Raw genomic sequence first — 23,839 nt, forward strand, 5'->3', positions numbered from 1 at the left:
AGGAACTCCACGCGAGCTTCCAGCGCAACCTTTCCGGGAGCGACGATGAAGGACGCCAAAAGTTGGCGCCCATCACACGTGTCTTCGATCTTATTACGCGGATGGGCTCCCCCTCCTTCGCCCCGGAGTTTCCCGGAGCGAGTGGGGAACTTCATTGAGTTGCCGTGACTTCCGCCTTGTGGCATCACCACACACCACGGATGTGCCTCACGGTCATGGTGCTCGGAAGCGCAGGATCAACACATTAAACGAGCGAAACCACACGGGCACGGGCCGATACCGAAACGCTGAACGACGGAGCCCGACCTAAGCCCGACCAGCACTTAATTCGCTCATTATTTGCCCACCGGGACTCTCCAACAGCCGGCAGGACCTCTAGGCCACGGCTGTTTGCTTTAGTGAACTCGGCGGCGGACTCCTTACGCGGCGTGGAACCTGATACCGGTCGTTGCTGGGTGTTGCTGGCATTACAGCGCCGTGTGGCCCGTCGGCCATATATAGGCTGGAAGGTCTGACTCCTGGAGCTTTGGTTTGAGCATTCCGTGTTTTGACTACCCGGCCCCCGGCGGAACATTAAAAAGCAAACCGTTGCGAAGCCTCATCATCATCATCATCATCGTCGTCGTCGTCGTCGTCATTAGAGACTCCGAGTAAGTGTGCCATTCAGGAGCTTCCATTTAATTTGCTGGTCGAGTTTGTTGCTGTTCGTTCGGAAAGTGTTTTGAATGTCGGAAAATCATCGCATTCAACTGGACGGTATGGCCAATTGTATTTTTTTTACTTTACTCGCTTGAAATTCGAGTATTGTTTGGTAAAATTGCTTCAGGTTGTGAGCAATATTGCAAGCTCCAATAGAAACGCTCTTGTTGAGTTTTTGTTTAATTGGACAGAAGATATTTAAAGCGTTCTGAGTTTGTTTGTCTCTTTCACTTCCTTCTCACATCTTTTAAATTGTTCGCAAATATTTACTTATTTTACGTTAATGGAATACTAATATTAATACTAATATTTGATTACAATATTCATTCTTAGTTGAAAAAGTTATGCATATGGTTATATAATCAACATGTAAGGCAAAAAACATGATCACATAGTACATAATAATTGATAATTAATTGTGAAACACAAACACATACATATAGTACAGTATAATCCTCAAAAAACACCCCAACAGAGGCGCATATCGTACACGAATAATAATCGCTATGAATCTGCGTCCTTGCCTCATCGTCCTTTCCTGTCTTTTGGTCCCTTCCGTCGGTGATCTTGGCGCCCGAATCATTTGTGCCATCTCGATCTTGATTTGTTGCTGTCCTCATCGTTTTCTCCCAAAAGTTGTTCAAGATTCTTTACGATCGGATCGAAATTGTGTTTCTGAACCTTGAAAAACATGTTTCGGCTCGGCAACCGGTCAGCAGTCAGGCGAGCATGAAATTGATACGACAAAGCCGTCAATCGATTCGATTGCCGTACCCCACCCATACAGTTTCGGAAGTCGGAAGCTCGCGCCTCATTGACCGTTGTTGGCCCAGCCCAGCCCAACCCAGGACCCCACCCAGGGTCCTAGGGGCTACACACGCGCTGTGATACGTTCCGGGGTGTTGGTTGGGTTTGTTTTGTCGTTTTTCCGATTAAAACCCACTCGCAGCAATATTACGATGGAGTACACGTGCACTGGCGCATAGCGCCACCTGTCACGCGTCCTTACTCGCGCCTCGGCTCCACAATACTAATAGCGGACACGACACGACAGTGACTGACACCGGGCAAAAAACGGGGACCCTGTTTTTATCTGCCGCGATCTGCATCCCGCATTCATAAAGGATTATCCGAGCAGGACGAAACGGATAACCGGCCGTTTTTGTGGTTTTGGTGGCCCACCGAAAGTTGCTGACATAAGTTTTTAGCCATACATTGTCCGGACGCATGAATTTGAATTCCCGATGTAACGTACCGGAAGCCGTGGCTCTCTGTGGTTCGTGGTTTTTGATTGGATAGCCTTCGGGCGGAGGCGAAATGCTGATTGCGCTGTCACATCGGTTTCTATCAGCAAGTGAGCGCACCCATAATTCATGCCCCCGATCTTTCTGCCAAGATGGGCACTTTAACCTGGCCAGCTGTAGGCCGTAGGACGACGGCGGTAATGGGGCGGAAAATATTAAACCCACCAAGCGGCGACAAAGGGCGACAGAGCAAAGCGCCGCCATCCGCTTCAATTAATCGAAATTAGTTCAACCGAACGGCAGAATGGCAAACCAATTACCACGATTTCAAATTCAAATTGCTCGCAATCAAGCTGCAACCAGATGCTGCTGCTCATTTGCGAAGAACGCACCACAGCGGGTCCTGCTGGTGTTCCGGTGAGGACAACGGGGCCGTCGGCCCGTCGGCAAGGATACGTCCTCCGGAAAGATAAGAAGACAGCGAGAGCGAGAGAGAGAGAGAGAGAGAGAGAGACGGGACGAATCGAAGCTACTCACCCGGTAGTGCGACGGAAGGGACGGATCGACCGACAGGCGGCTGCAGACACCGTCGGACGGGACGGCCTGCGGGGCGACGCAGCCGGCCTGATGCAAGCGGGTGTCGGAGGTGGCGGACGCGGCGGAGAACTTGTCCAGGAACTGGTCGGGCGGCTTCGAGCGGCCCCGTTTCGATATCCTACAGCGGAGCGCGTTCAGCGAACGGCGCAAGGACGACAGCTTTCCTCGCCGTCCGGCGCTCGGTTCCTGGGAATGGGAGATAGAAAAAAAGGAAAGAACACGGAAAAGTGAGTGAAAATCCGAAATGGGTGAAAACAAAGGAACGAAAGTGTGCGCTTCCGGTCAACGGAAAATGGTGACGAAGTAAATTGTAACCCCCGGGGCCCGGGCCCGGGCCCGGCCGTTGCTTCAGCTTTTAATCGACGACCGAGGAGTGAGCGCAGGCCGGGCGGGTTGTTCGTGGAAATTTATCGTCAAACAATGGCCGCACTACTTCCCGGTGGCCAATTGAATCATAAAGTGTGTTGTTTCGTTGCTTTCCGCCGGTTGCGGTGTGAATAAAATATGGAGCCTTCGGATGGAATCCGGCGGCGACGGAAACTTTGCGAGTGCGGTGATGGTGAATCAATTATTAATCGATCGGCTCGAGGGATCACTAATTCCCGTGGAAACCGTTCTTGACCTTCGCGGGGGTTTTGAGACAATTTCCCGGCAAAGTTTTTGCTGGGCAAAGGAAACAATTTTATTTAATTAGACTCAGCTGTTTTCTTTATTCTTATAACGAGGGAACTTTGTTATAAGATCGATTGAGGGCCAAGTGGTCAGTGCCGCAGGGATCAACATATTGGAACACCAACCCAGCAGCCACTGGTCGGGCCACGGGTAACCCAGTTATTGAGTTTAAAATTAATCGATAATTTAATTTCACGTCGAAGTAGGTGGGAAGGAGCACCTGTCGGTGCCTGTCAATACCACCCTTCAGAGTGGGTACCGGCCCGAGGTTCGGCTTGAGGTTTGTCATAAATTTCTTCCGACGCAGCACGTACCACTTGCGGCCTGGGTCGGCCGCCTCGCCCGCCATGACCTCCCAGCGGCGATCGATGTGGACGTGTTCGGAATAAATGGTCTTGAACTTCAAAAACCACACCGTCGGTAACACCAGAGACCAGGCACAAGTTCAATCGGAGCGTAGGTAGCGAAGGCCTCGGTTTGTCGCTTGACGGCCCCTAAAACACGATACCGATGGGTGATTACTTCACCTTGCTTCACTTGCTAACGCAATCGGCCACTGTTCGTCTCGAAGGAGGACACGAAGACGTTCCCGGTGTGGATGCGAACCAAGGTTATGAATTTATGCATGCATGCGATGCGATGCGAGAGGAATGCACGAGCCACGTCACGGTGCTACTCAAACTATGCTGCAGGAATGCGCGTTTGATTGATGATTCCATTAGTGCCGGAATCAGTATCTTCACGATGAGTAATGGCACTCGTCGGTGATTGATACAGCCAAAGGGTTCAAACACGAAAACTGTTTGCTGTAATATTAGATAGCAGCATATTTAGCATATTTTGGACGGACACTTTAACAGTAGCGCCGGCGACCCACGGTCGCGATCCGAGGAGGTGCGAACACTCCAATGAATTAATGGTCATCACAATCACTTGATTAGGTACGCTCAATAACGTTTGATTACCTTGCCATTCCATTGAACCATGAGAGCAGACATCTGGTGAGACGACCGAAGTGAGTCGATCGAAAAAAGGAAGCGATGCAGTTGCTCGCGGCTCATTAGTATCATTAGTTAACATCGTCCAATGGTTCTCGGACTCGTTCGGAGTCGGTAGCGTACGAAAACGAGGACCTCCTTTTCGAGATGGGCATACTTTACGAAATCTCAACAATTTGCAGTAATTGTGCTTTTCCATTTCGAACGACGGCCGCAATTGTTTGAACTATGGTGTACCCCTTTGAAGCAACACCATTATCCAACCGGGCGTAAGTGATTTTAGTGTGATAAACATTTCATTAACCCACCATATTCCATTATGGAGTGGTAGAGTCTCTTTCTCCTTCGTGGCCACCAGCAGCAGTGGCAGAAGAATGGCTCTCGAGAGTGGCGCGAAAAGTTGTGCACTAATTGAAACCGGGGTTGAACTCCATCGGCAAGAAAGTTTCTCCGGAAGTCGCAACTTCCCGGCCCGGTCAAAGTTTATTCGAACGAAGGCGGCCAAAAATTGGCGAACAGAAACAACAACAAAAAGTTACACAACCGATACAAACCGAAGCACTAAAAGCATTAAGGGACTGGGCGGTGTGAAGCTGAAGCAGTCCTAGTTATTGATCGGTAGAAAGCCTCGCGTTACGGGTTATGTGGCTATTTACTATAGACAGAGGGAAAGGGGTCTTCCGTAGTGCGCAAATCGGATGCAGTTGCAGTTTGGTTTTTTGTCCAGCATCCGCTTTCATTGAGTACACGGATTTGTCGGCGGAATGGGGGCTTTCGTAAGCCATCCATCGGAACACGGTATTAGCATAAATTTGTTTGATTTTAACACGGCCCAACGGCTCACTTTGCATACCATAATTTTGTCACCGCCGATGGTGCTGATGTCGATCCGCTGCACCATTTTGTGTGCTCCTGATTTTGCTCACTTTTTGGCACTCGCACACATACACGAACACACGTACAGACGCACTCACAGGCACAGGCACTGTCCTTCTGGCACAGGGTTGATTGGGGTTCTAGTTGGGACCGTGACGTGTAGCGTCTTGTTTGGGCACCGGAATTCGGAACATGACGGTACGCATCGAGTCTAATAAAATGAACCTATCTGCCGTAAAACCTTCACGAAAACATCACGAATAACACAAAATTTGATAGAATCGCACTTCCTATTCATTTGCTTAGCTATGGACGCGAACTATTCATCACGATGTCACGGTTTCTTGGTGGAAAAAGTTTTAAATTATTCGCAAATTCCGGTTAGCCAAGTTTTGACCGAATGCCCGAGATATTGTTTCTGGTTTGCTGGCGCTTGATTCTCTTGATTCACCCGAAAAACTGTACTCAAAGAGGAGGAGTGTAAGAGTGGCGCACGCCATCCATTAGCAGAGCCCGTTGCCCCGTCCTGATCCTTCCGTCTAGCCGTCGGGCAGAACGAGGTAATTATGTTGAAACGCTCTCCCCGGCCATTACAGTCACTATGGTAAGGGCGAATAATGGACGCCTTCTCGCCAGGCTCGCCAAGGACAAGATACTTCTCAGCGGGAAGATGGTTGTTTTGAGACGGCCGCCAAACGGTTTGGACTGGCTTTAGCGCCTGGCCCGGATGAAAGGCCCGACGTCAAACGGAGTGGAAAATGGTTCAGCTCGGTGAAAGGATCGCCGCTTCAAGTAGCCCGAGGCAGCGGTCTATTAGGCGAGTGTCCACAGATCGGTGTCCGTCCAGGGTCGGAACTTTAGCAGGAACGGTTCGCTGATGCGGCATGTTTTGATCATAAAACGTCGACTCTTCCGAACATTGGCCAACAATCTAACTGATTTAACTCAACCAGGCGTTGCTAGGCCGACACAGCAGGACATTTCTCCGCAACCGACCATCCGCGCCGACCACCCCTCCGGGCACCGGGTTGGTGATTGACAATTGTAATTAGTTGTAAATTAACCGTTTTTTGCCTAACCCCCACCGGGACGGAAGTAATCTCAGCGGCGGGTTCCTGTAAAATCAGCGACGAGCGACGTTCTGGGAATTCGCTGTGGTTTCTGGTGGTTGGGATTTCATCTGGGAGCCATCGCGGTGATAATTCGCCTGTCAGCGAAGGCCAACGAAAGGGCAGGGTCAGCGCACCCCGAAGGTTTCCACCGGGCACAATTCCCATGCGCTGGAACCCAAGGAAGGTTTCGGGAAGGTTGAATGTCTAATGCTTTCGCATCGTTTGGAAGATAAACTCATTTAAAGGTGCCAGTGTTTAAGATGAATGTTTCGTCATCAGAAGCTCCTTACAAAATTTAATGTACAATCGTGGAGTAAATATTAAAATAGGGATCAAAGACGAATGTCCTTCAAACTTAGATTTACTCGTTCTACGATCTAAAGGATTGCAGAAAAATCAAGAATTAATTCCGAGTCTGAATGCGGCCAAATACAACATTGTTTTACGGATGCAGTTGCAAAAGCTTCAACTTGGCCTCAGCTTGAGTGGATTCATCAATTTCAAATTTAATCTGCACAACCTTAACCTCAGCTCAATGAAAGAATAGTTTACAGTAACACTTGTTGCAGTATTGCTTTGTGGGGAAATAAAATTAAATTGCCTTCCCGTGCCGGTGGTTTTTTCAGCAACCAATAAACCTACCCTGGAGACACTCCTGAAGGACGCAATTCCTGAGGCAACCGGAACGAGTGAATGAGCGAATTGCAAAACCATTTGTTTCCGCCCAAACAACAGCTGAGTGCGTTCGGTTTTGCTCATTGTTTCACTTCTTTTCGCTCCGTAGAACCTCGGAACCCGGGCTGTGGTGATCCCGTCGAAAAGGGCGACTAAACCGAACCTTATAATCCGAACGTTCGTAAAAATCATCTCCACGGACATAATGCCACCGTAATGGGACGGTGAAGTCGGGCGGCTTAAACATTATTCGCCAGGACGCTCCGGTGCCATAGATACGGTGCGGTTCACGGAACGGAAACCAATCTGGGCAATGGTGCAGGCGAATCTTCATGATCGACGCCATTTGTCGGATCGAATCAAAGGGTCGTAAACATTTACTTTATCGTACTTCTCATTTTCGATCAATATTTTATCGAACGGGTGCCGAGCGGACGTCGGAAGTCCGTGCCAAACCGGACAGTGACCTTGGAAGCATTAACGTACGGTGTTTAGAGAATCTTATGTTAGTTTTAAGCAAGCTCGTGTCGAATATTGATAACTTGAATTGAAATAAGTACTCCCTGGACTGGAGCATCGGAGCCCTCCTCGGAAGAGATTGGGCTCTTATCTTGTCCCACGTGGACGCACAGGCCGACAAACATGCGCCGTTGAGACCGTGATTGACTCTTTGCTTGCGGAAGATGGTCGTCATGTTTAACGTGACGATCCGCCTAATGGCACGCTGGCACGTGGCTCGACGACTAGGTGTGATGGTCAATTTATGTTGCGCTGCTTTATGCTGCCGTCGTCGTTGCCACAGCGCCCGGTGCCCCGCGTTTGCACCCGCACTTTGCATCGACCCTCGATGTTGCGGTTTGTCATTACGGGTTTAACGGGCGTAGATGGATTGAATGGGCCACCAGACACAAAGAGAGAGAGAGATGGAGAGAGAGGGCGAAATAAAACATGTTCATAACAACGCAACAATACCGTCCTCGAAGGAGCAGCAGGAGGGCCAGCGTAATGTGATTAGCGAGCGAAATGTTGTCACGAGATTCCCGCAGACCACGGACCACGGACAGGTGGATCGGATGGGATGCGGCCAGCCGCTTTTATGGAGCGGAAAATTCAAGCCACCACCACTACAATGGGAGTGTCCGATGTTTCCACGAACCACCTTTATTGGTAATTCCGTGTAATTTGTGATAAAAATGGATACCGCAACAATGACGATGAAATCGTTCGACTAAACATATCGTTCCCATTAATGTGTCATTTCGCAGCACACGAAACCTGCCTTCATTTTGCTTTCTTCATCGAACGGTTATTAGAGTTTTAGGGCCACTCGCCGTGATGGCCGTTTAATGGGCTGTATCACCACCCCGAAATGGGACGTTCTGGTGTTCAATTTTATGCACAATTTTATGCTCTCTTCACTGGTCATCACTGGCGTTATGAAAAGTCAATCTGGCACGCGAATATTAATGGTGACTGATTCATGGACAATAGGACACCATTTGTCAAAGCCCATTTTTGGTGGCTGCAGCAAAATAAGCACCGATATGCATACGGCCGGGAAATCCCTGTTAAGTGAGTGCCAACAGTGTTCCGGCGATCCGTGATGCCCGAAGACGGATGTCACCACAAATCTTCTTTCCTTCACGCACCGAAAACGATGCCGATCAATCTAGCAGATAAGCTTGGAAGGGAACGGATTTCCGGACCCGTTCCGGTAATCCTCGACGGGCCTGTCATCGGCCCCACCGTTGGGCGCCCAATCATATTCACCGAAAACTAACGCCGATCCATCTTTTCCGGGGTCGTTATTTGTCGAGCCCCGGAACGAACGGGCCCGGTTCGAAACGGTTCGGTTGGCCCAGCGAACATGGCCTCTTACTTACCCATTAACCCGGTGTGGAAAATTGGGGTAGCAATTTATGGTGCTAGCCCACCGGGCGACGCTCCCAGGTTGATTAATTACTTCGTTAATCCGTGTGAACCGAGCAAATTTACACACCGGGCCGGGCTTTGCATAATCTCCGGCAGCACCCTGATTCGATGGGATCGGGCCGCAATAAATCATGGGCGCGTCGATCGAAACTTGGTTCCTTGGCGAGCGGGCGATAAAATTGTCAAAGTTGGCCACTCGGTGCTGTCGGCTGCTGCTCGGTGTCGGGGAAGTTTGTGGAATTGATGATTGATTTTCTTACCGCCGTCGGCACCGAAACGGAAGCGCCAGCGTAAACTTCCAGTTCAATTTTGTCGCAATCTTAAATGCGACCGAGTTCCGACTACCGAGCCAGTTGATTTGTAATGAAATTTGGGATCATGTTCTCGCGCCATCCATGCGCTCGGGTCCTGGCGTTAATGTCAACAGCCACACTACAAACCGCTACAAGCTGTTAGTACGTTGCACACTCCAGCCGATCCGGGAGAGTGGCGGGACAAATATTTACGCCCGGGTTAAACAACCGAAACACATTAGCGCTGTTGGCGTTGGCGCGATGCTTGAACGACGGGAGCAAACATGCGCTGCTCATTGCATACTAATGTTACGTTTTGATTCGGTCGTGATACGATTTTAAACTGATTACATCGCTGGCAACATTACTGCCCGCAAGAGAGACAGGGAGATTAAGTTCCATCGCGTCACTTTCTGGTGGCTTCGCTAGTTTGCTACTTCGTCAACCCTACATTTCGGGACTCGCGACCTCAAGGGCTGCTTAATTTACTGGAATCATATGGCAACACACGCGGGTCTAGCGGTTCTTCGGCTGGCCCACCCCAACGGGTCTGGCCTTTTTCTGGGTCAGTGAAAGATGCGCGGCGGCGACATCCCTGCGCCAGTAGACCGATCGGTTTCCTTGATAGAAATTCATTAGCAACAAATCATCCCGCGCGCTGACTGGCCGTAGAGGAAAAAAAAACGGCCGCAGACACCGTGTGCCACTTTGAAACGCCACCACGGTCTACCACGGCCGTCACGGATAATCGTAAATTATAATTGTTTTAGAAAAAGTGCGACACAAAGAAAGACACTTTGCGCAACCAACGGACGCAGTTGCATCCCGACGCAACCAAACCGACCGAACCAAAAAAAGAAATCCATACAGCTGGATATCAGGTCCCGCTTTCCCGCTGATTCCTGATGATACTGTACGGCAAAAACTCTCTCGGAACTTGGATCGGACGGAACGAAATGAATGTTTCAATTTTCAGTTTCCCTCAAAACGATGCAGTCGCAAAAGTATCTTATAAATCACATCCACTTAGACGGGTGCAGGGCGGGTCGGGGGTCCGTTATGAGTCCGACAAGGATACCGGCTGACAACGGTTTCGCTCCTTCGGGCTTAGACCCGGGTGGGGCTTGCCAGTAACCGGCTTGGCACTCGTGTGCGTGTTTCGGTGCTTCCGATGCACCAGCGCAGCAGTTTTGGTTTCCTGCAGTGACTAATAACTCCAGGACACTGACGGGAGGCCAAAAAACGCGGGCAAAACCCGGACTGGTATTCGAATGCTCGAATGGTGCCATAATTCATTGGTGCGTTTTGTTTAGCAATTTATAAATTCCAGCTTCTATCGTTTTGCTCATGGCGTTCCGGTGTCGTCGTGGTCTTCGTCCCCAAATGGAATCCTGGATCTCTGATGCCTTTCAGTTCAACCAAACAGACCACTTTAACGCACAGCTTAGCAGCATCACTTGCTTTAGTAAATCACTATCTCACTAACAGCGGCAAACATCACTTTGGTAACATTCTTCTTCGTCGATGTTTATGTTCCGCAGCAATGCAACAGAAACAAAACATAAAAAAGCGGAGCGAATAATCCCGAAACCACCGACTGACTCTGGCTAGCTGCGCGATCCATTCGAGTGCAGGCCGAAAGTGAAACTAATGAAGTTGCAGCTCCCCTCCGGAGGTTGCTGAATGAGGGAGGATTCGTCGCCGTCGGCGTCATCACTGTCACCATCATCATCATCATCATCATCATCGTATCGTTGTGTGGTCATCGTCGTCGTCGTCGTCGTCGCGGAACCTTGTAGTGACGGTGACGCAGCCGGCGGCAGGAGGCTTAATTGGTGGGGGCGCAGCGGCATTTCTCAGCGACGTCCACCGACCCCTTCGCACATCCGCGGCGCGTCTTCAGCCGGAGCAGGGCGACTGCGTGCCGGCTGAAGCAAGTGACCGCACCGGGGGGGAGAAGCAGGGGCCGGTATGCCCTTGATGTGGTCGGTTCACGATCGTCGGTTCAGGCGGAGCCGGGGAACGATAAGCCGGCGAGGTAAGCTGCCTAGGCAGGCCTGGTGCTATTCACCGTCGTGTTGCACCGATCCCCGATACTTCATAAACGGAAGCCCCTCCAACCACCCCCAAGCCACCCACTCGGTTCAGTGTCACTTCGGTTGATAGTCGAAGATGTAAATACAAATTGATAATAAAAACGGAGAGGCCACCGGTGCAAACGGCACGGCTCCGGAGGTTAAACGTGGAACACATTGGCGCGATGCGAATTTACAATTTACTTCACCAAAGGCCAGCCCAGCTCCTGGATCGCCTAGATTAAGAATAACCTATTTCGCCGGTGGAGACTTCAGGTTCGAGCCAGTTTCGTTTCATCGTCAGGAAGCTTCTATCGTGGCCGAGCTTCGGTGAGTGTGTTCCGCATTCAAAGCACCACTTCAGCCCGCGAATCGATAGATTGGTCGGATCGCGTTGGTGTCCCCTCTCCCACAGGAAGACACAGGTCCTCCGTCCCATCTTCGAACGAATAATTCAAACAAAAATGGCGCGCGTGACTTTCGGAAGCCTCGCGAGAAGCGACGACGGAGAGACTTCGGCCGATCCGCGGACGCCCGAAACGGATGTGCACCCGCTGGGGGGTTGTTTACCAGCCGGCAGCCGCTGTTCGTGGCCAAGAAAGCAGACAACCGGCAACGGCTGCGGCGGCGGCGGCGGTAATTATCCAATAAATTGTGACGACGAGGACCCGCGGGGAAGGAAGCCGGGGATCCGGGGTCGCTTCTAGGAACACCATTTCTATCGCGCGCGCGTACATTTCGGTGAGGGTGAGCTAGTCGGACCCCGATCCGGTACCGAGTGCTGCGATGAAGATACTGGCCACCGGGCCCTTAATGTTGTGTTTTGATAGAAAGGCATGTTGGGCCAACAAATTGCGCCATTTGCATAAGCGCAATGGAGCCATCGGAGTGATGGGAGTTAATTTGTCTTACGACGAATCGATCGCTGGCAGTGGAACTCTACACGGCAGGTGTGAAAACATGTCGCATTTTGCATATATTTTTGTATCGGTGCTGGGTCTTTAATTTATTAACTCTTTGTATGTGGGCATTTTATGTTGAACACGTTGCATTCGACCTTTTCTAATCGTAGACAGTCTTCTCGATGGGTTTGGAAAACATTTATCATTTCTTAGCGATGATCTCTCCCTTTAGTGTACAGTTTCATTTGTTCATTCTATTTAGTTAAAGGATTTATGTTTTTATAAATCATTTTCTTACATTCCGTTTTTCCAATTTCCTAATCCTAATTGTCGGCATCAGTCGAGCCGATGGCGGGCACATTCAAGCATTCCACCAGCAGTAAGGGTTGGAACAATTTTGAACGACATTGAAGCGTCGGCAACCATTAACAATCATCCCGCTGGGTGGTAGTGGTGGTCCCACTGGATCGGGCAGTCCCTGAGATGGTCACACGAACACCGGGACACACAGCATAGTGCACAAACAAAGCTACCGAGCGGGGAGTAATTAAGCCGCAAACGGTTTCAACGACGACGGCATTGGCCAGGGTGTGGGTGTCTAACGCACACTGACCCCCGGGCGCTGCGCCCACTCGGTATTGTCCTTCTGCATTCCCTTCTGCGGCCCGGCACTGAATCAACACCCAAACCGAACCGAACCGAACGTTAACCCTTGTGCTGACGGCACGGTTGGTGATCGAGGACCGTCGGTTTGCGAGCGGGGAAAACGACCATTTTATTTGTCACCCCAGTGACCCCCCCCTTTTTCCCGTCGCTTTCCCGGGTCGAGGTCGGGTCATTAGGCCAAACGATCGTTTTGGGGTGGTCGGCTCGGGCTCGGGCTCGGGGGAAAAACCAATTGTTAAGCGATGAACAGGAAGTTAATTACTGGTCCTCGTCTTCGGGGAACCGTCTTCTAGAGGCGAGTCGCGGCAAGGAAGTTCATCGAAACCAGTGCCAAGCCTTGAACTGGGCGCTTCGCGCCAGTGCAAAGCGGATCGGCCACTCCTCGCCAAAGGGTTTTTCCGAGCGCTCGAGGTCAATATTTACCTTCGGCCGGCGAGGACCCAACGCGAGGACTTGACCTTCGCGACGCGTCACTGGAGGCGCGAAAAATGGAAAAAAGCAGCGCCTGGTAGCTGATTGGCAATCAACTATAAATTCATCAACCATCAACGACAACAACCTGTTAGTGTCACGCAGCACCGAGGGTCACACTAGGCCACTACGCCACTCCAGAGTGAGAGTGAGTGAGAGGGACCGCTTCGGTGTTCGCCGTTATTTGCGCGCATAGAGCATGACGCGGCCGACGACGACGGGCCCAGCATGACTGGTTTCAATGCTGGAAAGGTCGTAAAAATAAATTACAAATTGTTGCACGGCACGCTTCCGATGCGACACTCGATCGGAGCATAACGAGCATACACGCGCTGCCACAACAGGTGGCCGATGCCGGGGTGGTCAGCGCCGGGCGATCGATAGCTCTTGAATTTATGCTGATCGCTGCACACGTGACGCGACGTCGGTGGCCTTTGCCAACCTGATGCAAACCATTTGCCGTTTTGTTTGCCACGAAGCGTGCATAATTTGCGCACGACTGTTAAAGTTTATCGCGCTTTGTTACATACATTGCCCGGGGTCGTAGCTCGTCCGTCGATCCAGCGCACCGGTTTGGTTCGGAATTAATGAGCTTTCATGTTTCTCTTTCAATCACCCCACAAAAGATTACCCATTTGGTCCCTTCAAATGTCATTCAGTTCATTCAGCCTAATAAGGAGTATTAAATGTGATCATCTTTTCAAGGGAAACCAATCTGAGCTAAGTGTGATAAAAACATTCAAAATGGATTGCAAAAGTGACTCTCTCGTCTGACGAAAGATGAAAAGTTTGATAAATTTCCATACCCGACCAATGGAGAAAGATGACACAAACTTCAGGGAAAAAAACGTCTGCGAAACAAGTAAGACGAACCTTGCCCGATCCCTCTGCTCGAGTTTCTCGAAAACGAAAGCAACAACCGCTGGGCTGTTGGGCCGCTGGGCTGTTGGGCCGCCGTCAAGCGGAAGGATCACGCTCGACGCCGACGACAGAAGAAAAGCAGAAAAATGGCCTCCACGAAAGCGGAGCCCTCGTCCGGAAAATTCCTATTACGCGTGAAGCTGAAAAATGTGCTCATCGATTATTATGGAAATAATGCGCGCTTCCCGACGGCCCGGGCGCTCGAGAGAGCCAGGGTTGGGCTTTGGAAATGCAAATAAAGCCCTTGACTTTGCACGGCCCGGCGTGTGTGCGCGTGAAGGCGAGAAATTGTCGGAAGGACACAAAAACAACAACGGCCCGCCCAAGAATGGGAGCACGGAGTGAGTGAGTGTGGCGCGAACAATTTTGCCACCATCCCATGTTTGCGTGCGCTGGCCCATCCGGATGTGTCCTTCGGTGGTCGGTGGTCGAGTTCGTGCGAGGACGAACCGCCGGTGGCCCCGGTTGACTGTCGGCAGCCGTCGGCTTCTTGCGGCGCAAACCCACCCAGTGCCTCTGCACGGTCCTTTTTGATGCCCTCCACTGTGTTCTTTTTGTTGGCCATTCTCTCGCGTTTCCTCATTTTTGATTTAAGCCATCGTTGCCGTACCATCTTGCCACGTATCCGGTGGAAAACGCGGGACACACAAAATGGAGAAAAGGAAAAAAAACCCGGTGGTTGAGTGGAAAAACAAAGAGCGACTTACGGGCCGGATGAGATGGTTGAAATTGAAAAATGACACCAATCCCTGTCGGGTGTGCGATAAAAAATGTGTCCCTCCCCTTTGGCTACGGGCATCTCTGGTGCCGTTTTAAAGCCGCAAGCCCGCATACCATCCAATAACTTTCTGGAACTAATTTGACGTGAATCAGAGTTTAGTACCATTCATCTTTTGTAGTAGAACCGAGGAACTTAAATCGAGACTCGGGCTAACATTAAAGTTGCAGGAGCTCACGGAGCTCAAATTGAACCCTTCCCTTTAGGTCCTTCGCTCGAATCTTGAGCGGAAATTCGACGAATGGGTAGTCGCCCACCGTTGGCGCACTTTCCTTAGAATGGTCGTTCGATCATTACCGTGGGCGAATTTGCATTTGCGGGTTCGGAAGGGCCTGTCATTTCAATAACCGTGGCCCGTGTCATAAGCATATGTGAGCGCCTGGGGCCACAAGCGAGCCCGAGTCCTGGTGAGGCAAAAGTTCTAATTGAATCAGAAAACTTTTCGAACACCGCTCCGGGATAGTTTTCCCCATTTTGTCCGCCCGAATCATAACACTGTGGGAAGTGTTTCCGGAACGATGAATGCGAGTAACGGTGGTCCGCTTGGTGGAAATCGATTGACGGCATCCGCCAGGTTCGGTTTTTAATTTGATAGCAAGTTGTGGGAATTGTTTTAAAAAATGGTTGAAATAACTCCTAAAAACGGGATTCTGAAGAATGCATGTTTGCCCCAATCGGGGAAACAGTAAAATCCCGGCGCCAGGATCATGACACGAATAGAACGTCCTTTTCCGTGGCTATGTATTGCCCGGCAGAGCGCAGCTGCAAGTGATTGCAATGACTGCCATAACCCGACTCGAGTCTGACCCGTAACGATCATACTTTAGCCACCGTCCGCTTCCGCCGATGATGACTTGACATCTCATCTGGCCACCGTCACGCGTTAGTCCGAGGGCACTTCCGGCATCGCTTCCAGGGGCCGGCAGATTTTCTGATCCTTACTGTCACATTTTCGCCCGCCGGCACGAAGGCATGATTCGTAAATTCACTGTAAAATGTGGCGTCCTGCAAGAAACTTTTTTCCCGGTCGGTGGAAACGGGTAAAAAGGGATCATCCGGACCGGGGACCAAATCCGGTGGGGCATGCCGGAACAAAACATCTCTTTTAAGTGCAGCGAGATGAGCGGCGTACCGAGTGGGGCTCGCCGTTCGAAGCTGGTTAAATTTGAAATGATTTACGATTATGGCGAGCCGGTCGGTTGGTCAGTCGGTTGGCAGGGACACGGCCAGCCCCGGCCAATCCGTTCGCCTGGGAGCGGGCCAAACCCGGGATGGACCATAGTTTCTACTTTCTTCGATGTGCGTTTTTCTGGCTGAAACCGCTCGATCGTTTTTCGGGGGCTACTCTAGGGGTTCAGCAGCACCGCCTCGGGTGATATGTGTTTCTTTATGACCCTTCGTAACGTAAAGAATTTAGTTGTCTCACCAAAACTCATGCATCGTGCCCTGATCGAGAGCATGCCAAACTGGCCGAGCAAAGTGGCCGCATAGCACCAGCACATCGGAAGCACGGCCAAAAGGACGAGAGCCCTCCAATGGGCGGCCGGGGAGGCAAAAAAGTTGTTTGCCGAAGAGCTTTTCTACCGGAGATAAGTGGAAGGGAAAGTATTCAGGAAAAAATTGAAAACCACTCGGCAAATTGTTGATCATTCGGGGGACCGGCCGCCGTGGTTCGGTAGATTGATTTTAGATTTGAAACAGAAGCACTGCAGCGGCAGAGGCGTAAGTAAATCGTTATTTGCTCACCCGATTTCGAATCCGCATCGATGGCACTTTTAGCGTGAAGCTTTCCGGAACTTCATCAGTGATATTGATGTTGAAACAAATATCAAGGATTTTTCTATTCAGATTGCTAATTCTTTGTTTATCATCCCGGAAAATTGTTGTAACGTCGAGAGTCGGGTCCAAATAACCTACCAAATAAAAACTGGTACCCGGATTCGATCAACTTTCATTCATTTGCTCTCCACATGAAAAAACTGCGCGAGAAAAACCCGTTCAAAACGTTCAATTAAAAGCAGTAAACCAAACCCACGGGAGCGTCCGACCAATTCATCACCCGTCCGGTGGGCTGATGGCTAGGGCTTTCAACTCAACCCAAACCACCCACCCGTGGAGCGGACACACGGGACGAGGACACCCAGCGGACGCCACCCGACCCGCGAACCTAGCCGCTCCTGAGGCGCCGTTTTGGCGCCCAAAAAATCGATGACCAGCGCGTTCCCGGTTCCCGGCGCGCCAGCAGTTTATTCACCGCAAGTCGCCGGCACAAACCGCCGGTGACGAGCAAACCGCAAACAATTGTCCTTCCCCTTCCGAACTCGGCCGAGCCGACGGGGTTTCGGGAGGGTGAATCCGCCCATCCTGGTGGCGGGACAGGGGGGGGCCACAGCTTTTTTGCCCCGACACCGATACCATCGCCGTCGCCGATTTCGGTACTATTTGCTCCGTGTCCACTCGAACACAATTAACGCCGGAGGACATATTGGAACCGATTTGTTTGCGCAAATTTCCCGCCGGGTGACACAAATGAGAAGAGACACGGACCCAGAGTGATGGCGACAAAGAGAGAGAGAGAGAGAGAGAGAGGGAGAGAGGGAGAAAGTGAGAGAGAGGTGAGCGAGTGGGCAAATAATTGGAACCGGGACTGGACCAATATTTCCCTACCAATATTCGGCACGGAACGCACGAACTGATTTCATCGATTCGCGGCGAGCGACGAAAGCCCACTTCCCTCCCTCCCTGGGGCTTGTTTGCGGACGAATTATATCTAGGCTTGGCTTTGGCCCACGCCAGGCACGAGCCGGCGACGACCCGGGCTGCCCGGCGACGTTCAGACGCCCGAAAGTCTCGCACTCGGTGCTCGAAATAATTTCGAACCTGGGGGTGAGAGGGTGGCAAAAGTTCACTGTCCCTCCTCCCGGTCGTGTCCCTGCGTGCCCACTGGAACGGGGTTTTTGGGGGGTGCCACCAAAGTCGAGTCGCAAACAGCGGAACATTAATCTTCATCAGAAAGGATCAGCCATACTCTCCTTCGCTAGCTGCTAAGTATGCGAGTCGGAAGCTGCCAGGGAAAATGAAAAGTCTGCTCGCCGGCGATAGCGGTGGTTGCGGACCGATCGTACGGCTCGGCCGAGATTAGTAGTGAAGTGGCAGCAAACAGGAGAGAGAGAGAGAGAGAGCCCAGACTTCCGGTTGCCCACAACGTTCGGAGCGGAGAACGTTCATTGGCTTCCAATTCGAGTGCCTCGAGCCGTTGCCGAACGAACGAAGGGTTCTTTCTGCTGATTTGCAGACGGATCCGTGCCGAGGTGGGTTGACGTGGGTGAAATTATGTTATTATCGGATGGACGGGGATGGAATCGACACCTAAACCGCCGTACCTCGAGAAATGCCGGCAAATCGGATATCTATCGCCCGTTGCCAAACGAATCAGATATACTCGCGACTCCATGACGACCTGGAACGCCGGAGAAACTTTGAAGGAAAGATTGATTTGCCGCTAATTGAATGGCATTTATCTAGAAACCTACAACATTTCACGCCATGACGGCCGTTGAACCGATCGCATTCCCTGCAAAACGGTTGGATTTCCTTTCAGCAACTTCCGAAACATCGAATACTTTTAGAAGAAAATTGATTAAAAATAACACGGGAGCACATCGGACCAACTCTCAACTGTCGAAAGTATTGCATAACTTCAGGCGTACTGGAATCTCGGTGGGTCTCTTCTAAATCTTGATAGCAATCTTGTTAAGCAAAGCATTTATAGAATGTGCTGCTAGAGATTCCAAATTGTCCCTAGGTGTCTCCAGTCACCAGAGCAGCAGAGAATATTCGTACCTTTCTGGATTTTGACGCACAATTTGATGTCACGCCTGATGGCGCTCGTTCGTGCGGTACACGGACGTGCGGAAACATTTCAGACCCGTCACAGGAATCGTCGTTGGCCGTGCGTAAATCCTACGAAAATGTTGTCGATCGTAAATGAGCTCCATTGAAATTTCACTTTACGACCTGCGCGCGTTGTTCGAAACGTGGCTTTGACCTGGAGGCCGTGCCAGGAAAGTTTCCTGACATGGGACATGGGTGAACTATATTCTATTTAACTTCAACCCAAGATCTTCGCCAGAGTGAGAGAGTATTTGGTTCATTACCGAGCGACGGCACAGATCAACTTGCACAGAAGCTATCCTAACGAATGCATTTGCCGAAAGATGAACATGTTATAAGGGTGGATGGTGGAACCTTTGCGAAAGATGGGCAACCCGACCCGGTTCGACTCGGAGAACTCGCAAGGTGTTGGAATGTCTAGGTGAACGCAAGTTATGAGTTCACAATTAAGCTGCCTTTGTAAGGGCCCAACGCTCGGTGCTGGCATCTGAATATGATGGTAATTACGATGGCACGGCACGACACGGGCTAAGTGAACAGGCTAACAAGACCCGGATGTGCCCTGACGTCGGAGTATGTGCGAAGCTAGTAGATAAAGACGATTAGGAGGCAAACTTGCCGAGAGCACTACAACCCGGTTGCTGCTGGCTGATGACTCCTGGACAAAAGGCTCATTTCAAAGCAATGAAATAATTCACCGTTAATAGTCGAGGACAGATGGCCCACATGTTGTACCGCAGTGAAGAATAATGACACTCGGAGCGCTGCTAGAGCGATTTTGGGGTCAATTTTATGTCCCAATAGGCCAGTTTCAGGGTTGGCTAACAACAAGACACGCCTTGAAATGGTTAAACAATTACATTAAACATTAATCAAACGTTTACATTGATCAGGAATCGTAACTGTAGCCAATGCGCCGCTGCTCATTCAGATTCACCAAATGTTCATCAAATGAATGTCACGGGCTCGTCAAGTCGCAACACATGACAGCTAATATAGCGCTCATGATGCCCGTCGACGCTTGTCGTTCCATTCCCCAAATCCGCAAAACGAAGCCCCGGGTAACCGGGCACCTTGGAGTCGTTCCGTCAGTCGATGGTGACACAGTTACAAATTCGTAGAACATGGCCCGGATGCCGCGCAATATGGCCAGCATTGCTCGCCGAGCGGCTTAGCGAAACCGCAACAATATGATGAATGAAACTGTCAATGGAGCATAAATTGAAACCGTTGTCCTTGTCGGTGCCGTGCGACAATGCTGGTGGCCCGTGGAAACGACGGGACGGGCACTGTCGGCGGGCTGGGCTGGGAAATCAATCGCCTTCGGCACAGAAACACCGTGTAACAGTTTCCGCAACATTTCCAATCACACCATGTTCCCAGCCTGGCAGCGAGGAGCAGCTCGTACTGCGGAAGGCCGCTAGGTGGATGACGCATGTACGGACCCCCCCGAGAAGGCGTTCGAGCACTCCAACGACGATAAGTCTGATTAGCATCTACTGAACACATTGTTTGTGTAGTTAACAATCAGTTCGAACCGTTCGTTGCACGTTGTTTCCTCGCCTTACTTACACAGGAAGCGAAGCCGTACGAAAAGAAATAGTTTTTAGATTTATCTAATAAAGCCTCTCAAGCGTAGGACGCTCGTTTTCGGTTCCGTGTCCTTGAAACAACTTTTCGCAAGTTTTATCATCGCGAAATTGGAATGAATAATGAATCACAACAGCACACTGGCAGCTGTTGATGTTTCATCCCGAAATTATCTTTCGCCGGCTCCATTTTGGGTTGTTTCAATTTGCGTCAGTGTTCTCCTTGGAAAAAGAAGGCTAAACATCAAGGAACGGCTAACGAAACCCAGACCTCAGACTGATGAACCGAATTTAATCAGGTTTACCGCCGAAGAACCAGCGGACACGAGTAAGCCTTTGGCGAGGTTAAAGTTTCACCGTTTCACTCCGGAGTCTGCTCTCTTTTTCGCTTGACGAATTCAGCCACAAAAAGCAAACAGCGTGCTTTCGTACTGAAAGCGATCCTTACGGGGGGGTTGCCGACTGATTGCCACTGATGGACACTAACGAGTTCGTCAATGTTGATGGCAGCTGTCATCTTACTTCCATCATCCGTGGCCTAGCCCCTCCCAAGACCCTTCAGTTACGGAAGTCCCTTTGGTCCCTTTCACTGCCATTGTTATTTGCGCTGTGGATTTTCGGGGGTGCAAAAGTGAAGAGCAAATTTGCTCGTGATCCAGTCGGTCACCCAGCCCAGCCCCGTCGTGACCAACTGACACGGGCGTTCAGTTTCTGAATCATTGAAATGGGTAAAACACAATAAATTGTATTATTTTCCAAGCTGCGTACGTTTTAATCGAGTTTAATAGACCATACGAGTCGCAAAATAGAAACTGTAAACTACAACTGTACATAAACCATCAATCGATTCTATTTTCTTTCCGCTCCGCTTTGGGTTCCGTGAATTGTTCGAACCGGAATTCGACAAAAAGCTTCGTAACGTCATCTGGCTAAGTGAAGCATGCAGAAACATTAAACATCGGCGACCCGTTACGACCCGTTTGACTGACTTTCGCCACATTTAATCTGTTTTATGTTTCGTAAAAAGATTAAAAGGAACTCTTTCAGTTTGATGCGTAAAAATGCTTCAATTTCACTGCGCCAATAAATATAACCCAGTGTCCAGTTTTTTGGTTCGATTCACCGATTGCATGGACAACCAACATGGATGTGCAATGGTCGTTGATAGTTATTGTAAGCGACTGCAACTGATAAGTGTAGGTTGATCATTCTGCAACTTTTGTTGGCAATTTGTTCAACACCACCACTGTCCATTAAATGCATTGACTAAAAGGTATTGCGAAAGAGAGAGAGAGAGGTACTTAAGGTCTTTACGTAGACAAAATGCATGCACATTAAGGGTCAATACCACGCATCATCCGGCTTTGGATGCTCGTGCTGGCGCAACATGTAATTCAATGTTAACGTCACCAACTATGACCCAGATCAGAAGTGTGTCAATGTTTGGCCCCGCGTCCGACATCGGTTGAGAATTATGTTGAAGCGCTGGTCTAGCGATGGTTTTATTTTACAGACAGAATATTTTCCTGAATTTGGTGAGTGAAGCAGAACATTCTATTACAAAATCGATTTAAATGGTTATTAGGAAAGTCAGTAGGAATCAGTCGCTTGAAAACATACTAAACAATATCCCAATTTGTGTAGTCAATCATCGTAATGAAATTGCAATTAAAATTAAATTATCTAAATCAAGTTTCATCGCCACGATAGGAAGAGCCTCGCTCTGTCACTCATCCGTTTGCAGCATTTGCGATTATTTGAAATTACCTGTCGGACAGAGCGTTAATTAAAGTGAGGCAGACAGAAAGAGAGCCCGGGACCCCAGGACAGTGAGAAAGATAGCGAAATGCAACTGCAAACAACTCCCAGTGCAGCCGATCCGCCCGGTCGAAAGCCGGTTTCGGGTGCTCGGCCGCTCGTTGAGCCGTGCGGGTCGGGGGGCCCGTGTTGTGGCTGCAAATGACATTATGCAATTTAACACTCCACGCCAGCCCATAGCTCACGGTCAGGAAGAAAGTGGCCTCCCATTTGCCAACCCGAAACACGTCCCCCAACCGCGAACGGAATGCCATCTCGTTTTCGGTGGCCTCACTCACAAATTACCTAATCAGAGCTCAGCATCGCCCACAGCGAGTGACCGCGCACGTGCCCACGCCATGCCACGTTGGCGAAGGTCGGGATCGCGTCGGAGTCCGAGTCCGGTCCGCGTGCGATGCATCCGCAACGATCGGTGCGTGGCTGGCCCTCAGGTTAGTCCTTCGCGCGGTGGCCATGTACGACGCGGTACTCAATCGACTGCTAATTAATCGGCCAGCACACGATCGTGACGATCCGTGCCGACCGTTTGTGCGAAATTCGTGTAGCGTCCACAAACCCAGGGTCGTTACACAACGGTGGAGGCGGCCATCCTGTGGCCAGTGGCAATAGCAATTCGAGACTCACCTGAAAGTCGCTCCGCTCGCTCTCTATCACAGCTTGGCTCAGATGGTTGTTCTTCGGGGTGGCCGGACGATCGGTGGCTACCTCGAGCCGGTTGCGCGTCGTGAACGGCAGCGTGGTGCTAGCCGCTCCTGATGGTGCTGTGGCGCCACCTCCGGTCGTGCCGCTTCCGGTGGGCGCACCGCCCCTGCCAAGGCCTCCGCCCGGTGGCGGAGGGGTGCCGCCGGTGGTCGAGAAGCTGGGCGGATTCGTGGCCACACTGTTGAAGCTGTCCAGCGAGGCGGTCTGCGGCATGTAGCTCTGGTAGATCGTGTTGCTCCCGAACGGGGTCGTGCTGATGCTGACGGGGCCATTGGAGAGCTGGGGTGCCCGGTGCGTCGTGTTGTACAGTGGTCGTTGCACTCGGTTGAAGTGGTAGATGCTGTCGGCAGGGGAGGTTTAAGGGTTGAAGGCTTCACTCTCGGTCGGTCGCCGACACTCCGACACTTACCTTGGCGAATCAAACTCATTCCGATTGCTCTGATGACGTGACGATATCGATGACATTGCCCGGTCACCTCGGGCCGCTGCCATCATGTAGGTCCACATAGCGGCTCATTTCATCGGGTTTCGGGCCGGGGGTGCAAAAGAACGCTTCCTCCGAGGCGCTGGGCGGTCCGACACTGACTGAAGCGCGCTCCCAGACGACTCCCAATCCACCACCCGGACGTTAAGCCCTTAGCGGTGCGCGCCCAAGCTAACGGCACCGCTCTGGGCCACCGTCAAGTACCAGCATCTCTCGGGCGTTCGTTGTCGTCGGGCTTGGCACTAGGTCAAGGCTCTGGAGACGCGCCACGCCGGCTCGATGCGGGCGCTCCAATTTGTGACTAATTTGAGGCGCGTGCCGATCCAGTGGGCGTGTCAATTTGGCGACGAGTTTTCCAGCTCTCGGGCGAGAGTTCGAGGGCTGTAACAACCGAGAAAAACCGACCTACAGTTATTGATCAATCGTAAGGAGCGTGAGAAA

At 50.8% G+C, this 23,839-nt stretch overlaps 1 protein-coding gene across 1 annotated transcript in view; it reads right to left on the bottom strand.

Annotated features, from left to right (window-relative positions):
• The window catches only part of LOC131208164 (cyclic nucleotide-gated cation channel subunit A), a 36,333-nt gene extending 12,912 nt beyond the window's left edge, over positions 1–23,421 (bottom strand). The window contains exons 1-3 of the mRNA XM_058200814.1: positions 23,324–23,421; positions 22,837–23,254; positions 2,481–2,726 (exon numbers count right to left, since the gene is read on the bottom strand). Coding sequence (XP_058056797.1) covers positions 2,481–2,726; positions 22,837–23,254; positions 23,324–23,421 — 762 coding nt within the window. The remainder of the gene's footprint in view (positions 1–2,480; positions 2,727–22,836; positions 23,255–23,323) is intronic.
• Between the last annotated feature and the right edge of the window lie 418 nt (positions 23,422–23,839).

Source organism: Anopheles bellator, chromosome 2, assembly GCF_943735745.2.
Source record: "Anopheles bellator chromosome 2, idAnoBellAS_SP24_06.2, whole genome shotgun sequence".
Lineage (NCBI taxonomy): Eukaryota > Metazoa > Arthropoda > Insecta > Diptera > Culicidae > Anopheles > Anopheles bellator.